The following is a 14,022-nucleotide window of genomic DNA, read 5'->3' as shown; positions in this document are numbered from 1 at the left end:
TTCATTTAAAGCCTTGCACACTTCAAGTCTCCCCACAGGTGCCTATTTCCAAGCACTACAATTTGCTGAAGTGAAGTCTCATTGTGAGAGTACACTTTTGTGTGCCACTGACTAATCTTGTTGCTCTTCTCTGCACCCATTCCAGCAGGTCTGTATCCTTCCCAAATGAAGCTTTCAGACATGTATGCAATTCTTAAGGCACAGCCTAACCATTGCCTTGTATATCTAGATAATCACCTGCTTTTCTCTGCTGGCAAAATAATAGCAGTTCACTGACAGAGCTGCTCTTGCATCCTGTCTGCATTGTTCTGAAAACTTCATTTCTGACTGTACAATTAACCCTAAAATGGAAAAGACTTAGTACCCCCAGGTCTTTATGTTTTCCACCACCTTGATTGTGGTACCACCCAGTTGGTGTTCTCTGTCGCATTGAGTGTGGTACTAGCCAATTAGTATGTTATTCTGGGATTACTGCTATGCATTTATCAATGTTAAATCCTAATTGCCCCTTCTCAGCCCATCTGCCTAATTTTTCTAGGTCTTGTTGCATTAGTACACCTTGATTTCTGTCATTAACCACCCTGCCAATGTTTATATTAACAAAACAGTATGGCACCCAGTACTGAACCCTTAGGAACTTCACTGGGTTAATCACGTGGGTTAATAATGTTAACCCATGAAGTTCGATAGCCACTAATAAACATTCTCTTAATGCTCTACTGTTCCTTTATCCATAGCAGTCACTTGCCCTTAATGCCACACTGATACAATTTGTATAACAGTCTTTCATGCAGAGCAGTCTAAAGCTTTCCTGAAATCTGTGTATAAAATGTTAAAATTATTATTTACCCACTTCCTTTTGTTACTTTATGCCAGTAGCTAATTAAATTGGTTAGGCAAGGTGACCAATATAATGGACCACACAACATGGATCAGTTAAGGTGACCCTTATCTTATCCATGCTGTGTGGTTTCTGTATAGCTGCATTCCTGTCAAAATGATCTTGCAATGCTTCTTTGTAGAAACCTGTAACTTATGCTTACAGGTTTATAATTACCCACTCTATCCTTTAATTCCCCTTTGTGAATAGGTGAGACAACAATACATTTACAATCCATAAGAACCCCCCTCCTTGAATCCAAGGATGCTCTTGTTATTATGACCAAAGGTTTGTGGTGCCTCCGTAGCCAGGTGGGAAGGAGCCGCAGTGCGTAGCATATGCTTCTTGATTAGATCGGGGTTCGAGCCCGTCACCACCAAATGCGGAGGATGCAGAAAGGTCAGGGAATGACCACCGCATATTCCCAGAGCAATATGGCCTTAGTTGCTAATGCTCCTAAAAAAAAAAAAAAAAAAACCAAAGATTTGCCTGTCTCTTTTTTCATAATTGAATAAAATCTATAAGACTCAGGTTCCTTGTTTACTTTTAGCTTCAACAATTTCCCTTCCATTTTCTTCTTAGTTATCACAAAACAATTATGCTCTTTCTATTCTTAAAAACTCATGCATATAAAATTTAGATGCAAAATATTTATTCTGTTTGTCATCAGCCTGAACAGGATCATCAGTGGTTATGCCAATGTATAATCTAGTGAGCAAATGTGGTTTATCCCTTTCCATATAATATTAAAATAAGAAAATAATATTTTTTTTCCTTGCCTTTTTAGCCAAATGCTTCTCATAATCTGCCTTAGTGACTTTATTACAGTTTAGTTTGTTTTTTTCTGCTTTCCTTGATAATTTAAAATCATTCCATGCATTTTTATTTTCTGCAATTAGGCTCATCAATTCATCTGATATCCATTTAGGTTTGAACTTTGAATGATATATCTTAGTTAGTACAAAAAGCTTTGTAGTTTCAATGATTACTTCCCCGAATACTTCCCATTTATAATTCACAGTTGGTACCATAATCAGTTGGTTCCTCATAGGTTGGTTCCAAAACAGTGTAAGACAATTTTAATTATTTTCAGAATTTAAAACTGGTCAAGACCATTATAGCCACCTTTATGAAAGCAAACTCCCCTTCCCTTTATCTTTAACAGTAATTTATATCTTTAAGTGACTCCCACATCAATAGATTATGATCCCTGCCACTTAAGATTCTTAATGCACGTGATCTGATTAGGAGCAGTGACTTAAGATTCTTAAGTCACTGCTCCTAATCAGATCAAGGGTATTGCTATCTTTTGTCTCTCTGACTTGTTGGTGCAGAAAATGGTAATCCAATTCATCCAAAAAAAAAAACTTAATTGTGTGAGGTGAGTGACTAGCTCACAAGTTTCAGTCATAATATGGAAAGTTTAAATCCCCATTATAAGACATTCTAATTTACTGATGTATTTTGTTCTGCTATGGAAACTCACTTGTGTCCAAAATAAATTTAAAAATAATGGGTGGCATAAAAAAACAAAATAAAACAAATGATTTTAAATTAATTTTTGCCAATTTTGCACTTCATAAAATGGAGTTATTTTTTTCCTTGTGTGTGATTGTTTGTTGGAAAAAGTTCCAAATCATGTTTTTCCAAGTGTCGTCTTAGAATTGCCTTCTTGTCTCTATAAGCAAATGTTTGATAAATTACTGATAGGATAGGATAGGATACTATGGGCCTCCCTTGCCACATATCTGCATTATTTGGAGAACTTTGTCTGACTGTATCATAACTTCCTAATCCCTTTCTTTCTCTACTATTTTTAATTCAACTTCACTAAGTGTATAAATTATTTTAAAACATGAACTAAAAATAGCTTCCACTCTTCTGACCATCAATACTCAGCGCCTCTGTAGCCAGGTGGGCAGGAGCAGCAGTGCGTAGCACACGCTTCTTGATTAGACCTGGGTTCGATCCCGTGACCACCAAATACGGAGGCTGCAGAAAGGTCAGGGAATGACCACCACATATCGCCGGAACAATATAGCCTTAGTTGTTAATGCTCCTAAAAACCAAATAACAAACAAACAAACAAACAAACAAACAATTAATTACTCGCCTGATCTTTACATCAACTGGAAATTTTGACATTGTGCCCTCTATGATAGAGGGCCAAAGGAATAGAGGCTCTATCCCTTTGTCAAGGCCATTTATGAAAATCAACAACAACAGCAGTCATCTCAGAACCAATCCTTGTGGACTCCACTTCTAATGTTAAACCAATCTGAAGAATAACCATTAATTACAACCCTTTGCCTCCTGCCCTTCAGTTGCCCTGTGACCCATCTTAGAATCTTATCCATGATTCCAACAAGTTCCAGCTTTGTACAGTAATCTGGATTGAAGAAAGGAAAAAATAGATAAATTGAGTGAGTGAGATGGTAGTATGTTTTTTATTTTTTGCAATTCTATACAAGCTTGTTTACTTGTATCATTATTTTGCTAATTTTGCATCCAAAAACTTGTCTTTTCTTGTGAACTGTTAATCTGAGATTGAGAGCAATTTAGGGCGATTTCTAAAATGCTTTCAAAATTCTCAATTTGTCCAAATGCAAATAGTAAGATTAATCACTGATCTCTTTCTTACAAACTCATTGTACTCTCACAGATATTCAGTTTTTTACTTCTTTCCTTTTGCTTCTTTTGAACTGTCTTCCATAATTTTCTAACTTTTCTGCCAAACTAGTCAGGTCACATGTGGGGTGCCATTCACAATTTAATTCAAACTCACAGTTTCACTCTGACTAGTTTTTATTTCTCATTAATTCATTTCCTTTACAACCATTTTTTAATCTTTGTTATGTATTTGTGGAAAATTTCAGCAAAAATTGAAGTCCAATCCAATTCCTGCAGGTTACAGTTATCATTGTTTAGTACCCTGAATCCATTCTTGGTTGTTAAAGTATTACTGTAAAAAAATAAATAGCTGTTTAAAAATTTGTTGCATGCACAGGAGTTTATTGTGGGCCAAGTATAGTGCTATAAAAGAACAAAAAACTTAATAATAAGTACATAATTACATTTAGCACAGACAGTTTGTTTATAGAATAATTACTTACATAAGCTTTACTGAATTTAACTCTTACATGGTTTTAGAGTTATTTATTTAGGTACTATAACTGATAGTTCTTTGATATTTAGTAATTTACTTCACAGGTATCCACATTCTCACATCACTTCTGATTCCAATTTTGAATAAAAGCATGGAACCTCGTGTGGTAAATGGCTTTTTTTTTTTAAAATCATTTGCTACTTTATCGTATTTTTAACGTTTCTAACAGTGTATTTTATATATTTTTTTTTAAATTTAGGTGAAAACATAAGAACTTACCTTAATTTGTTTCTGTGTCAATTTTGCCAGTCTTTAGAAACACTGGCAAAACTGATCTACCCATCTTCAAATATTTGATTATAAAAACTTGGAATTATTTTAGAAATCAATTCAGTTATGTATTAAAAGCACACTTAATTTTTAATCTTTCAGAGGAAATATTTTATCAGCTACTGCAGATGGAAGATTTAAAGGAATTACTATTACTCTTTTTGTTTTAGTAATATAAATGTATATATTAAAGATACTTGTAATACATATGTGATATTTTGTTTATTAACTTCACGTATGAGGTGGCTTAAATTTGACACAGGTAAATGTGGTAGACAGTATTAGAAACACTTTGAAACAGTAGTGTTAGGTAGGTGAGATTTTGGAGTGCTTATGGTAAATCAGAGAGCTCCCTTGTAGAGAATTGTAAGATAGCAGCTGCAGGGATACTAAAGTTTATACAGTAATGGTCATTATCAAATTCCTTTGAAGAAAAGGAGTCTGATTTTATCACTGCATGAATGCTCAATTCCAGGAGTACACTATGTCATAGAAAAAAACAAGAAACTTGAATATTAATCAAAAAAGAACAAAAGAAGCTGTTGAACATAATAAGATTGGTTCTGTAGTCATAGTCTGTCAGCTCGCAAAGATTTGGGTCGAATTTGCCCTCATACATGACCACTTTTCAGGAAACTATTCTTTGTTACTGATCTTTAGAATTATATTTCTTATTTTATTCACATTTCTTTTTCTCTGTCATACTCAATTTAAACATTGTAAAATGCATAGTGAATTGAGAACTACCTAGTCTCTCATCAGAAATTTGCAAATTGAGACTGTCTGCCCTATCTGATGAGCATTGATAAGTATCAAAACTTGTTGTCATATGAATGTCTAATTATGAAATAGATACTTATGTCAGTCAAAAAATATGGAAAGACATATGGAAAGAAAAGACAAGAAGGGCCTTAATTTGGAGGGTGCTGACTCTCTTTAAAAATTACAGCTGTGAACTACAGGCTCCAAAAAAGCAATGTGTTTGCTGTTTTATTTACCTAATTGTTTTTATATTGTACTTTATAAGTAGTCTTATATTTCTAGTTACACTGGTTATTTTTATTTTTAATTAAGATAGAGTTATTGTAGGTTACTACTTAATATACATAAACCGTTGTTTCATTCGAATCTTGCAGCCATTGTTTTCATATAGAGAATGGTAGGGAATTGAAATTTTTAATTCTGGTAAATAGGTAGTTCTAATGTAAAATTATATAGCATAATATGCATCCCTGCATTTAGGATTCTATTAGATAGTGTATTATTGATAATTAATTAATTAAATTTATTGATCTTATTAATTTTAAATATCATTCCCCAGACCAGAGTAGCAAAGCAAAGGGCACAAAATGGCAGGAGTGCTATGATTCTGAGGAAAACTGAGGGGGAGGGGGCAATTCTCCAATGAATCACAGCCTAAAAAAAAGTTCAACTTTTGAAATATTTGCCAAACTCTCTGGAACAGAACATGATCTACTCAAGGAGGATGTCTTTGTGTGTGCTAGGTGCAGAGTGTGTCTAGAAATTAGGCATCAGCTCTGCGTTCTGATGGATGTCTATGAGAGCTTGAGGTGCAGGGTAGATGCCCTTGAAGAAATTAATGAGGGGCCATTCTCTGCTCAAGTTCTGCTCAAGGCGTCAAGTTCTCTGCTGCCCAACTCCACGCCAGAACTCACTCTTGTGCATTAGGCAACACAGCAGCAATCTCCAAGGCAGAATGTGCTGGTCCCACAGGAAGTAATTATTGTTGGTGACTCTACAATGACAATAACTCTGTCAGGAAGACAGGTAAGATGAAAAGGATACATGGAATAGGACCAGGGTATGTCTTCCAGGAACAAAAGTTGATGATATTGTGGAGCAGATATCATCTTTTAAGGGCACAAAGGGTGATATTGTTGTACACGTTGGCACCAATGACATTAAGAGTAGGAGATCTGCAGATTTGCTTAACAAGTACAGGTCAATGTTGAAAAAAAGTCATGAGTTAGGGTTAAATTTGAAAGTGTCTGCAATTCTGCCCAAACATGATAGCAGGGAGTATATGATGAGAGCCTTGTCAGTAAATTCAGCCCTGGAGGGATTGTGCAAGGCTCATGGGGTAAGATTTTTTTCAGCGTGGTCTGTGCTTGTTAACAGGAAAGACTGCTTCTACAGGGATGGGATACACTTAAATAGAAAGGGTGCAAGGATGTTTGCTGATGCTATCGAGGCAGCATTAGGTGGGTCGGAAAAATGCTAGCTTGGGGGGGGATTCACAGACTAAAAGGTTTAAATTTGTCGCAAGCAGATGTGAAAGTGATTCTTGCATTACTTCTGTTAGAATGAGCAGCGGCTGGAGCAAGGGGTGCTGGGGATTTCAGCGACTAATTGCAGTCATCGTGAGACAAATAAATACATGGGCTGTGTTAATACAGGCCTCACATCGACGTCTCATGGACTCACGAAGACTATGCCAAATTCCTGGCATGTTTTGTATTGTCTCACAACATACCACAATTCAATTGTGGAAAGTTTTCACATCAGCTACAAGAGTCGAATACACCAATGACTTTAAATGGCCCCACAAGAAGAAATCTAGTGGGGCCATTTAAAGTTATTGGTGTATTAAATCAGTGAACGTGGAGGCCAGGCAGTTGGTCCACCTCTACCTATCCACTGACCAGGAAACCTTTGATTCAGGTAATTGCGGGCTAGGTGGCTGAAATGTGCGGGAGCGCCATCGTGCTTGAGTGTGCTTGTTGACGAATGATCAGTGGCGTGTCGTCCAAGAAATCAGACATGTTGTTTTCCAGTGAGTTTGTTTGGAAGTACATGGGGCCCAAATAAATTATCCCAAGAAACACCCGCCCAGATGTTCAGGCTGAACTGCTATTGGTGATGTGATGGAAGAATTACATGTGGGTTTTCCTCAGCCGATACATACTGATTGTGAAAGTTTTGGATTCCATCTGTGAATGAACTCTGCTTTGGATTCCAAAGCAGTACAGTTCATTCACAGATGAACTGTACTTCATCTGTGAATATCACTAAGGCAGGAAAGTGAGGAGTTATACCATGCTGCTGCAAGAACCACTGGCAGAACATTACTCACGTAGGGTAATCTGCTGGTGACAAGACCTGTACCTGTTGCAGATGGTAAGGATACAGTTGGTGTTCTTGCACCGCTCTTCAAATAGTTGAACGTTGAACAGCCAGTTGCATTGCTATTCTGCATGTGCTGATTCTAGGAGTGGCATACACAATATCCAAAATCTCTTCCTCTACTTCAAGAGTCGTAGATCTTGGTCATCCTCTGTTGGCAGCACAAGTTCTAAAGGTCCCATGTTCACAAAGGCAGCATTGGATACCTTCAAACATTTTCCTGTCTGAACATCTTCATTCTGGGAACCTTTCGTGGTACAAACGACAAGCCTCCAGAGCATTGCTGTCTGCCAAACCGTACATAAAGTGCATATCTGCTTGCTCCTGATTTGAGTACATGGTTGGAATGGAAAACCACCAGATTCTGTCAGTACCGTGTGATGGTCTGTGTTGGGGTTCGCAGAGACTGGACTGGTGTGAGTATGTACTGAATGTATGATCAAATTGTATGATCAATTTTGTATTTTGAAAGATCAATTCTGTTATTATTTAGTCTGAGAGGTGTCAGACAATGTTTTACTAGATAGGGCAACCTACCTCCTCGTGGTGGCGGCGGAGACGTCGTCTCCGCCGCGAGGCTAAAGGTTGTGCTTTCTTTTAATTTATAGTCATAAGTCAAGTTAGACTTTGTAATTGTTGTTTTGTTAATGTTGTTGACCAAGGAATTGTAACAAATAAAACAGTTATGAAATATTGGCAGATGGGCAAATTGCCCAGGTGGCCAGTTAGGAATAGCTTGACATATAAAGTACCTTGTGATGAAGGAAATCACCTGCGGGAGATAAGACATTCTGGTTAATAACCCAGGAACTAAGCATTTCCGGAACTATGTTGATATAAAATATTTTTATTGTCTTTTTTTTTTATGTAAACCCCAAACACGAGAGGTATTAGAACCTATAGTACTTAGTACTCTGCTTGGGTTGGAGGTTGAAAGAAGATATTTGTTGACATTAGACTGTAATTTTCAGGAAATATGTATGAAGGAAGGTTATTTCAGAAAACGGCAGTTGAATAAATAAATGAGGAAGATGAAAAGTTGGTTCTGTGAGTTTGAAATTGGACAGTAAATGGATGTTGGCTGGTGGCAGCACATGTTTGGACTGTTTTGAAAGAGAGAGCGGGAATTATAGAAGCCAATTCAGAAGAACAGTGCCCATGGAAGTATCTGTAGAAGAGGCATGCAGCAGAAACTGTACGTCTATGAGAAAGTGAGTGGAGAAACTCTGTTAGAGATGAATCATTAATTAACTGCCCTCTTCTGCATGGAATCAAGAAGCCTGAGAGAGGTTTTGGGGGCACCACCCCAGATGTGGGAACCATATTCCATGGCAGGGCGGATTTGCAATTTATACAGAGTGAGCAGCTGTTTGGAAGAAAAGTAACACCAACAGTGAAAGAGAAAACCAAGTTTTTTAGATGCAGAGGAAGCAATATTTGTAATGTGCTTGTGCCAAGAGAGATTAGAAGTCAGAGTAATCCCCAAAAGAGATATATCATTTTGTCTAGAAATCGGAGTGTCACTAAACATAAGCATAAGAGCAGAAGAATCCTTTTTGCAAGATATAAGACAAGACTGAGTTTTAGAAGGGTTGAAATCAACTAAGTTGTCTTTGCCCCACTGGAGAATTACCTGAAGATCGGCATTTAAGGAATTGGTAGCAGATTTTTGAGAAGTTGAAGCTGATTGAGCAGGACAAGGTTTCTCAAAATGGAAAGTTGAATGCAATGTGCTATCATCGGCAAAACTATGGATAGGATTTCCAGTCAATGGAAGAAGGTCATTGATATACAAGAGGAAAAGAGTGGGGGAAAGAACTGAACCTTGGGGGACACCGGCATTAGTGGAGCAGTTAGAAGACAGAGAGCCATCTACCATCACTCTCAGTGAGCGATCACAGAGAAAACTGGATAAACAGTTACTAAAAACAGTTGGCAAACCATAACATGGAAGCTTGTTTAGACCTTTATGCCAAACACGATCAAAAGCCTTTGAGATGTCAAGAGCAACTACTTGTGTTTCACCGAACCTTTCCATTGAATTAGTCCATAAATGGGTAACATAAGCCAGAATATCACCAGTGGATCGACACTGACGGAATCCATACTGGCGATCATTGATCAGACGGAAGGTTTCTAGGTAGTTTAAGAGTTGGCGGTTAATTGATTTCTCCATTACTTTAGAAAGAGTAGAGGTAATTGCAATGGGACAATAATTGGATGGAAGGGATTTGTCACCCTTTTCAGGAACTGGCTGGATATGAGCAAATTTCCAAGCAGAAGGAAAAACACCTTTGGAATAAGAAAGTGAAAAAAGGCGGCAAAGAATAGGAGTAAGTTCGGGAACACAGGTTTTTAGAACAAGTGGAGAAATGCCATCAGGAAGTGGAGCTTTCTTAGCATCAAGATTCATCAAAATCCTTCTGATATCCTTTTGATGGAAGACCACAGGAGGCATTGAATGAAGCGTGTTGGGAATGGTGGGAGGTGTTTTACCAAGATCATTAATACATGAGCTGGAAGAAAAATGGGATGCTAGCAGGTCAGCTTTATCCTTGGCTGAAGTGACAACAGAACCATCTGGTTTCTACAGAGGTGGAAGCAGAGATGGGTGAAAGTTGCGGGCAATAGCTTTGGCAAGAGACCAGAATACTCGGCTACCATTAGGGCAAGAAGCAAGTTTTCTACTCTTAGCCTGGTCAAACTCTAGTTTGGACTGATTAATAACTGCTTTACAATTGTTGCGAGCTTTGGTGTAAGCAGAAAATGAAACTGAAGAATTAGAAACAAGCCAATTACGATATGCAGTTGCTTTAAAGTACCTTTGCAGTAAATTTCCTGGTTTACCTGACGCAAAACTTAAGGAAGGAGGGTATCTTCATTGGTCCCCAAATTAGAAAATTGGTTTTAGACAATCAGTTTGAAACTGCTATGACTGAAGTTGAAAGGGAAGCCTGGATTGCTTTTAAAAGTGTAATGGAAAACTTTCTAGGAAATCATAAATCACAGGATTGTGAGAAAATTGTTCAAAATATGCTCGAAAAGCTTTGCAATTTAGATTTAAATATGAGCAGCAAAATTCACTTTTTGCATGCCCATCTTGATTTTTTCCTCGAAAATCTTGCACAGATGAGTGAAGAACAAGGGGAGAGATTCCATCAGGACAAAGGAAACGGAGCAGAGGTACCAGGGAAGGTGGAATACAAGCAGGATGGCCGACTAATGCTAGTGTTTAAAAAGAGAGAAACCTGGCACTGTACATAAAAGAAAAATGATTAAACTTTCTATTCAAACAAAGAGACGAAGGTCTGATTAATGAAAGTTTCAGAATTTTGATTAATACTTGTTGGTATTTACGTATTTTTTGATATATGAAAATGTAATCCTATCAATTTGTCATTACTAAATACAATAAAGTTATATACTTTTGTAAAAAAAACAATACTTTTTTATTTCTTAAATTGTGATGTATCTGGATGTGATAGAAAAAAAGCAGAGATGGGCAAAAGTTGCAGCCAATAGCTTTGGCAAGAGACCAGAATGTTCGGCTACCATTAGAGCAAGAAGCAAGTTTTCTACTCTTAGTCTGTTCAAACTCTGGTTTGGACTGATTAATAACTGCTTTACAATTGTTGCGATCTTTGGTGTAGGTAGAAAATGAAACTGAAGAATTAGAAACAAGCCAATTACGATATGCTACATTCTTCTCTTGAACAGCCTTAGCACATTTATTGGAAAACCAAGGTTTAGATAAAAGATGAGATTTTAAAGTGGAGTGTGGGATAAAGGATTCCATTCCTGCAAGAATAATTTCACTGACACGATCACAGTAATCCGACCAAGGAAAAGAAGAAAAGAAGTCTCGCAGGTCATCCTATTTTGCATTCTTGTAATGCCAAACAACACGAGGTTGGGAATAGCCACGAGATAAAGGTTCCATTGGAGAAGAGACAATCACCAAGTTGTGATCTGAAGTGCCTAAAGGACCTCTCACTTTGACCGTGTACTTAGAAGGGTTGTTTGTGAGAAAAAGATCAAGCGTATTGGCTGTATGATTAGGATTGTCCGGTATTCTTATAGGTAAATGAGCAATCCGTGCAAGGTCATTAGTAATTGCAAAAGCCTCAGCATCTTGACCTGCTGAGTCGGTGTGACTAGAAAACGGAAGCCAGCTGGAGTTATGAACATTAAAATCACCAAGAAAAATTACCTTACTGTTAGGAAAGTTGTACTGGAGAAAGTCAAGTTGCAAAGAGAGGGAGAACGGCAGAGACAACAGATGAATTTTTACACAATGAGGTAGAGATATTTTAAGCCAGAGAAGATCAAAGAGAGGAGATGCCAAATCTCTGACAGGGAATATCAGAACGGACATATCATATGCACAAGTACCACCATTGAGGCAAAAGGAATCATACAGCGAATAATTTGGGCATCTGAGATGAGCAGTAGTTGACTCAACCGATAACTGAGATTCTGTCAGAAAAAGTACATGGGGTTTGGCAGACTGCAAGTGGAAATGGACATTGCTGAGTTTACAATTGAGACCACGTATATTTGTGAAATGAATTAGGAAGTGCTTGGGAGGTTTAGATCTTTTCGCAGATAAGCTTGCTCTATTAGTTATACAATTCATGGTGTATTCAATAGTAAGAAAAAGTTGGTGGGACATGCTGTATGAAGTAATGAATTTTTTGGATATGGCGTACACATGGTAAGAATATACCCAGGTCCTTGACATATGAGAAACTCATATGAGATACGAGTGTTGGCATTCGAGATGAGCGGATGCGCTTCGTCAGGGCTCCTCAGTTAAGTGGATTGGATTACTGTTGATTAGTGCTTTTAAATATTTGATTTATTTAGATATTGTTGGATTATTTTGTTATAGGATTTCCTGTAGCAGTTTGATTTTAATAATATTATGGATATAGTTTTTTAAAGTTAATTTTCATTGAAATTTAGGTAATTTTATAATGGTAGTTACTAGATCTGCCTCAAACACAGGGTATCGTGACTCACACAGAAATAGCCGATGGTGATTTACGGGCGAGTCATGATTTAATCCGTTGCAGAACTTGTGGAATGTTTTCCAAGGTCGACCTGGTGACTAATCATAGCTCACCTTGGGATTCTTTTCTTTGTGATCAATGTAATGAGTGCACCAATCTTAAATTACAATTTGGTGCACTGATGGAACAATTTGAGTTCCTAAAAAAATGGGTGCTTGCCCTCGAACAATGCATCTGGGAGCTCGTCAGGGACTCGAGACTCCAGCAATCTACCAAGTGATGCACACCCGATTCGGGCCTCAAAATAGAAAAACCAAGTGCAAACTACTCTTGTTAAAAAGGACATTGTTTTATTAGAAGACTCCATTGTCAGGAAAACGGGGAATATTTTTTGTAATAAGGATAGGTGGAGTAGAACCAGGGTATGTCTGCCGGGAGCAACTATTAATGATGTCACCAACAGATTGTCAGATTTTAAGGGGGGGGGGGGTAAAGAGAATATATTATTCATGTGGGGACTAATGACATTAAACGTACACGATCTGACGATTTGTTGGAAAAATACAGGACCATGCTGAGGAAATGCTGCGAGCTAAGCCACAATGTCTGTGTCTGCAATTCTGCCCCGATATGATAGGAGGGATTATATGTTAAAAGCCTTGTGGATTAACTCAAGACTTGAAGGACTCTGCAAGGCTTTAGGGGGGAGATTTCTATCAGCATGGCCCACACTTGTAGGTAGAAGGAATTTGTTTTGTAGAGACGGGATACACTTAAACGAAGGTGGTTCAAACGTTTTTGCCAGTATTATTGAGGATACCTTAAAGATTCAGGGAAACTGCTAGTTAGGGGGGATGTGGGTAATACTGACATGCGTTTATCTTATAATATTGGTCAAAGTAACTCTTGCACATACCTCAAGAGTTATTATCTGTTTCCCCAACTGGACATATTATCTAGATGTTCTGGGGGCAGAAACATTTCAAGTGAGCAGGTAGCTAATGCCAGGGAAGAGAGCCTAAAAAACTTCAAGGGTTGTGTTAGGGTTGTTAAATATACAAGAACAGTAAGTCTCAATTGTTTATATAGTAATGTTATGTGTCGTCAATAAAATGAGCGCATTCGAACTGCTGGTTAAAACAAGTAACGCGGACATAATAGGGCTTACGGAGACGTAAGCCCTATTATGATATGATTGCAGACCATGCCACCCGGAAATTGGGGATGATGAGTTTCAGTACGGCTTGTATAATGTATTTAGGAAGGATAGGGTAGATAGAAGGGGTGATGGGGTAATGCTTCTTATCAGAAGCAGCCTCAGTGCGATGATAGCTTTCCCGGATTCAGATGTTTCACATGCTAGTATAGAATCTGTATGGAAACAAAGGTATAATAAGAGTAGGAATAATCTACAGACCAGGTGATTGTGAAGATTATGACGAACGCCTCTACATGCAAATGTAATGGGCAAGTAAGCGTCAATGTCTTATTATCGGGGATTTCAATTTGCCTCTAATTGATTGGAGTAAATGGGAAGGAAACTCGACATG

General features: G+C 37.8%; 1 protein-coding gene across 1 annotated transcript in view; it reads left to right on the top strand.

Annotated features, from left to right (window-relative positions):
* The window catches only part of LOC150080829 (dehydrogenase/reductase SDR family member 12-like), a 135,868-nt gene that overhangs the window by 52,425 nt on the left and 69,421 nt on the right, over positions 1–14,022 (top strand). Inside the window, exon 6 of the mRNA XM_090380836.1 lies at positions 4,091–4,152. Within this exon, the coding sequence (XP_090236962.1) occupies positions 4,091–4,152 (62 nt within the window). The remainder of the gene's footprint in view (positions 1–4,090; positions 4,153–14,022) is intronic.

This window comes from Mastigoproctus giganteus, chromosome 9 (genome assembly GCF_048544385.1).
Source record: "Mastigoproctus giganteus isolate SK-2022 chromosome 9, ASM4854438v1, whole genome shotgun sequence".
Lineage (NCBI taxonomy): Eukaryota > Metazoa > Arthropoda > Arachnida > Uropygi > Thelyphonidae > Mastigoproctus > Mastigoproctus giganteus.
This window is presented reverse-complemented; position numbering and strand designations above follow the sequence as displayed.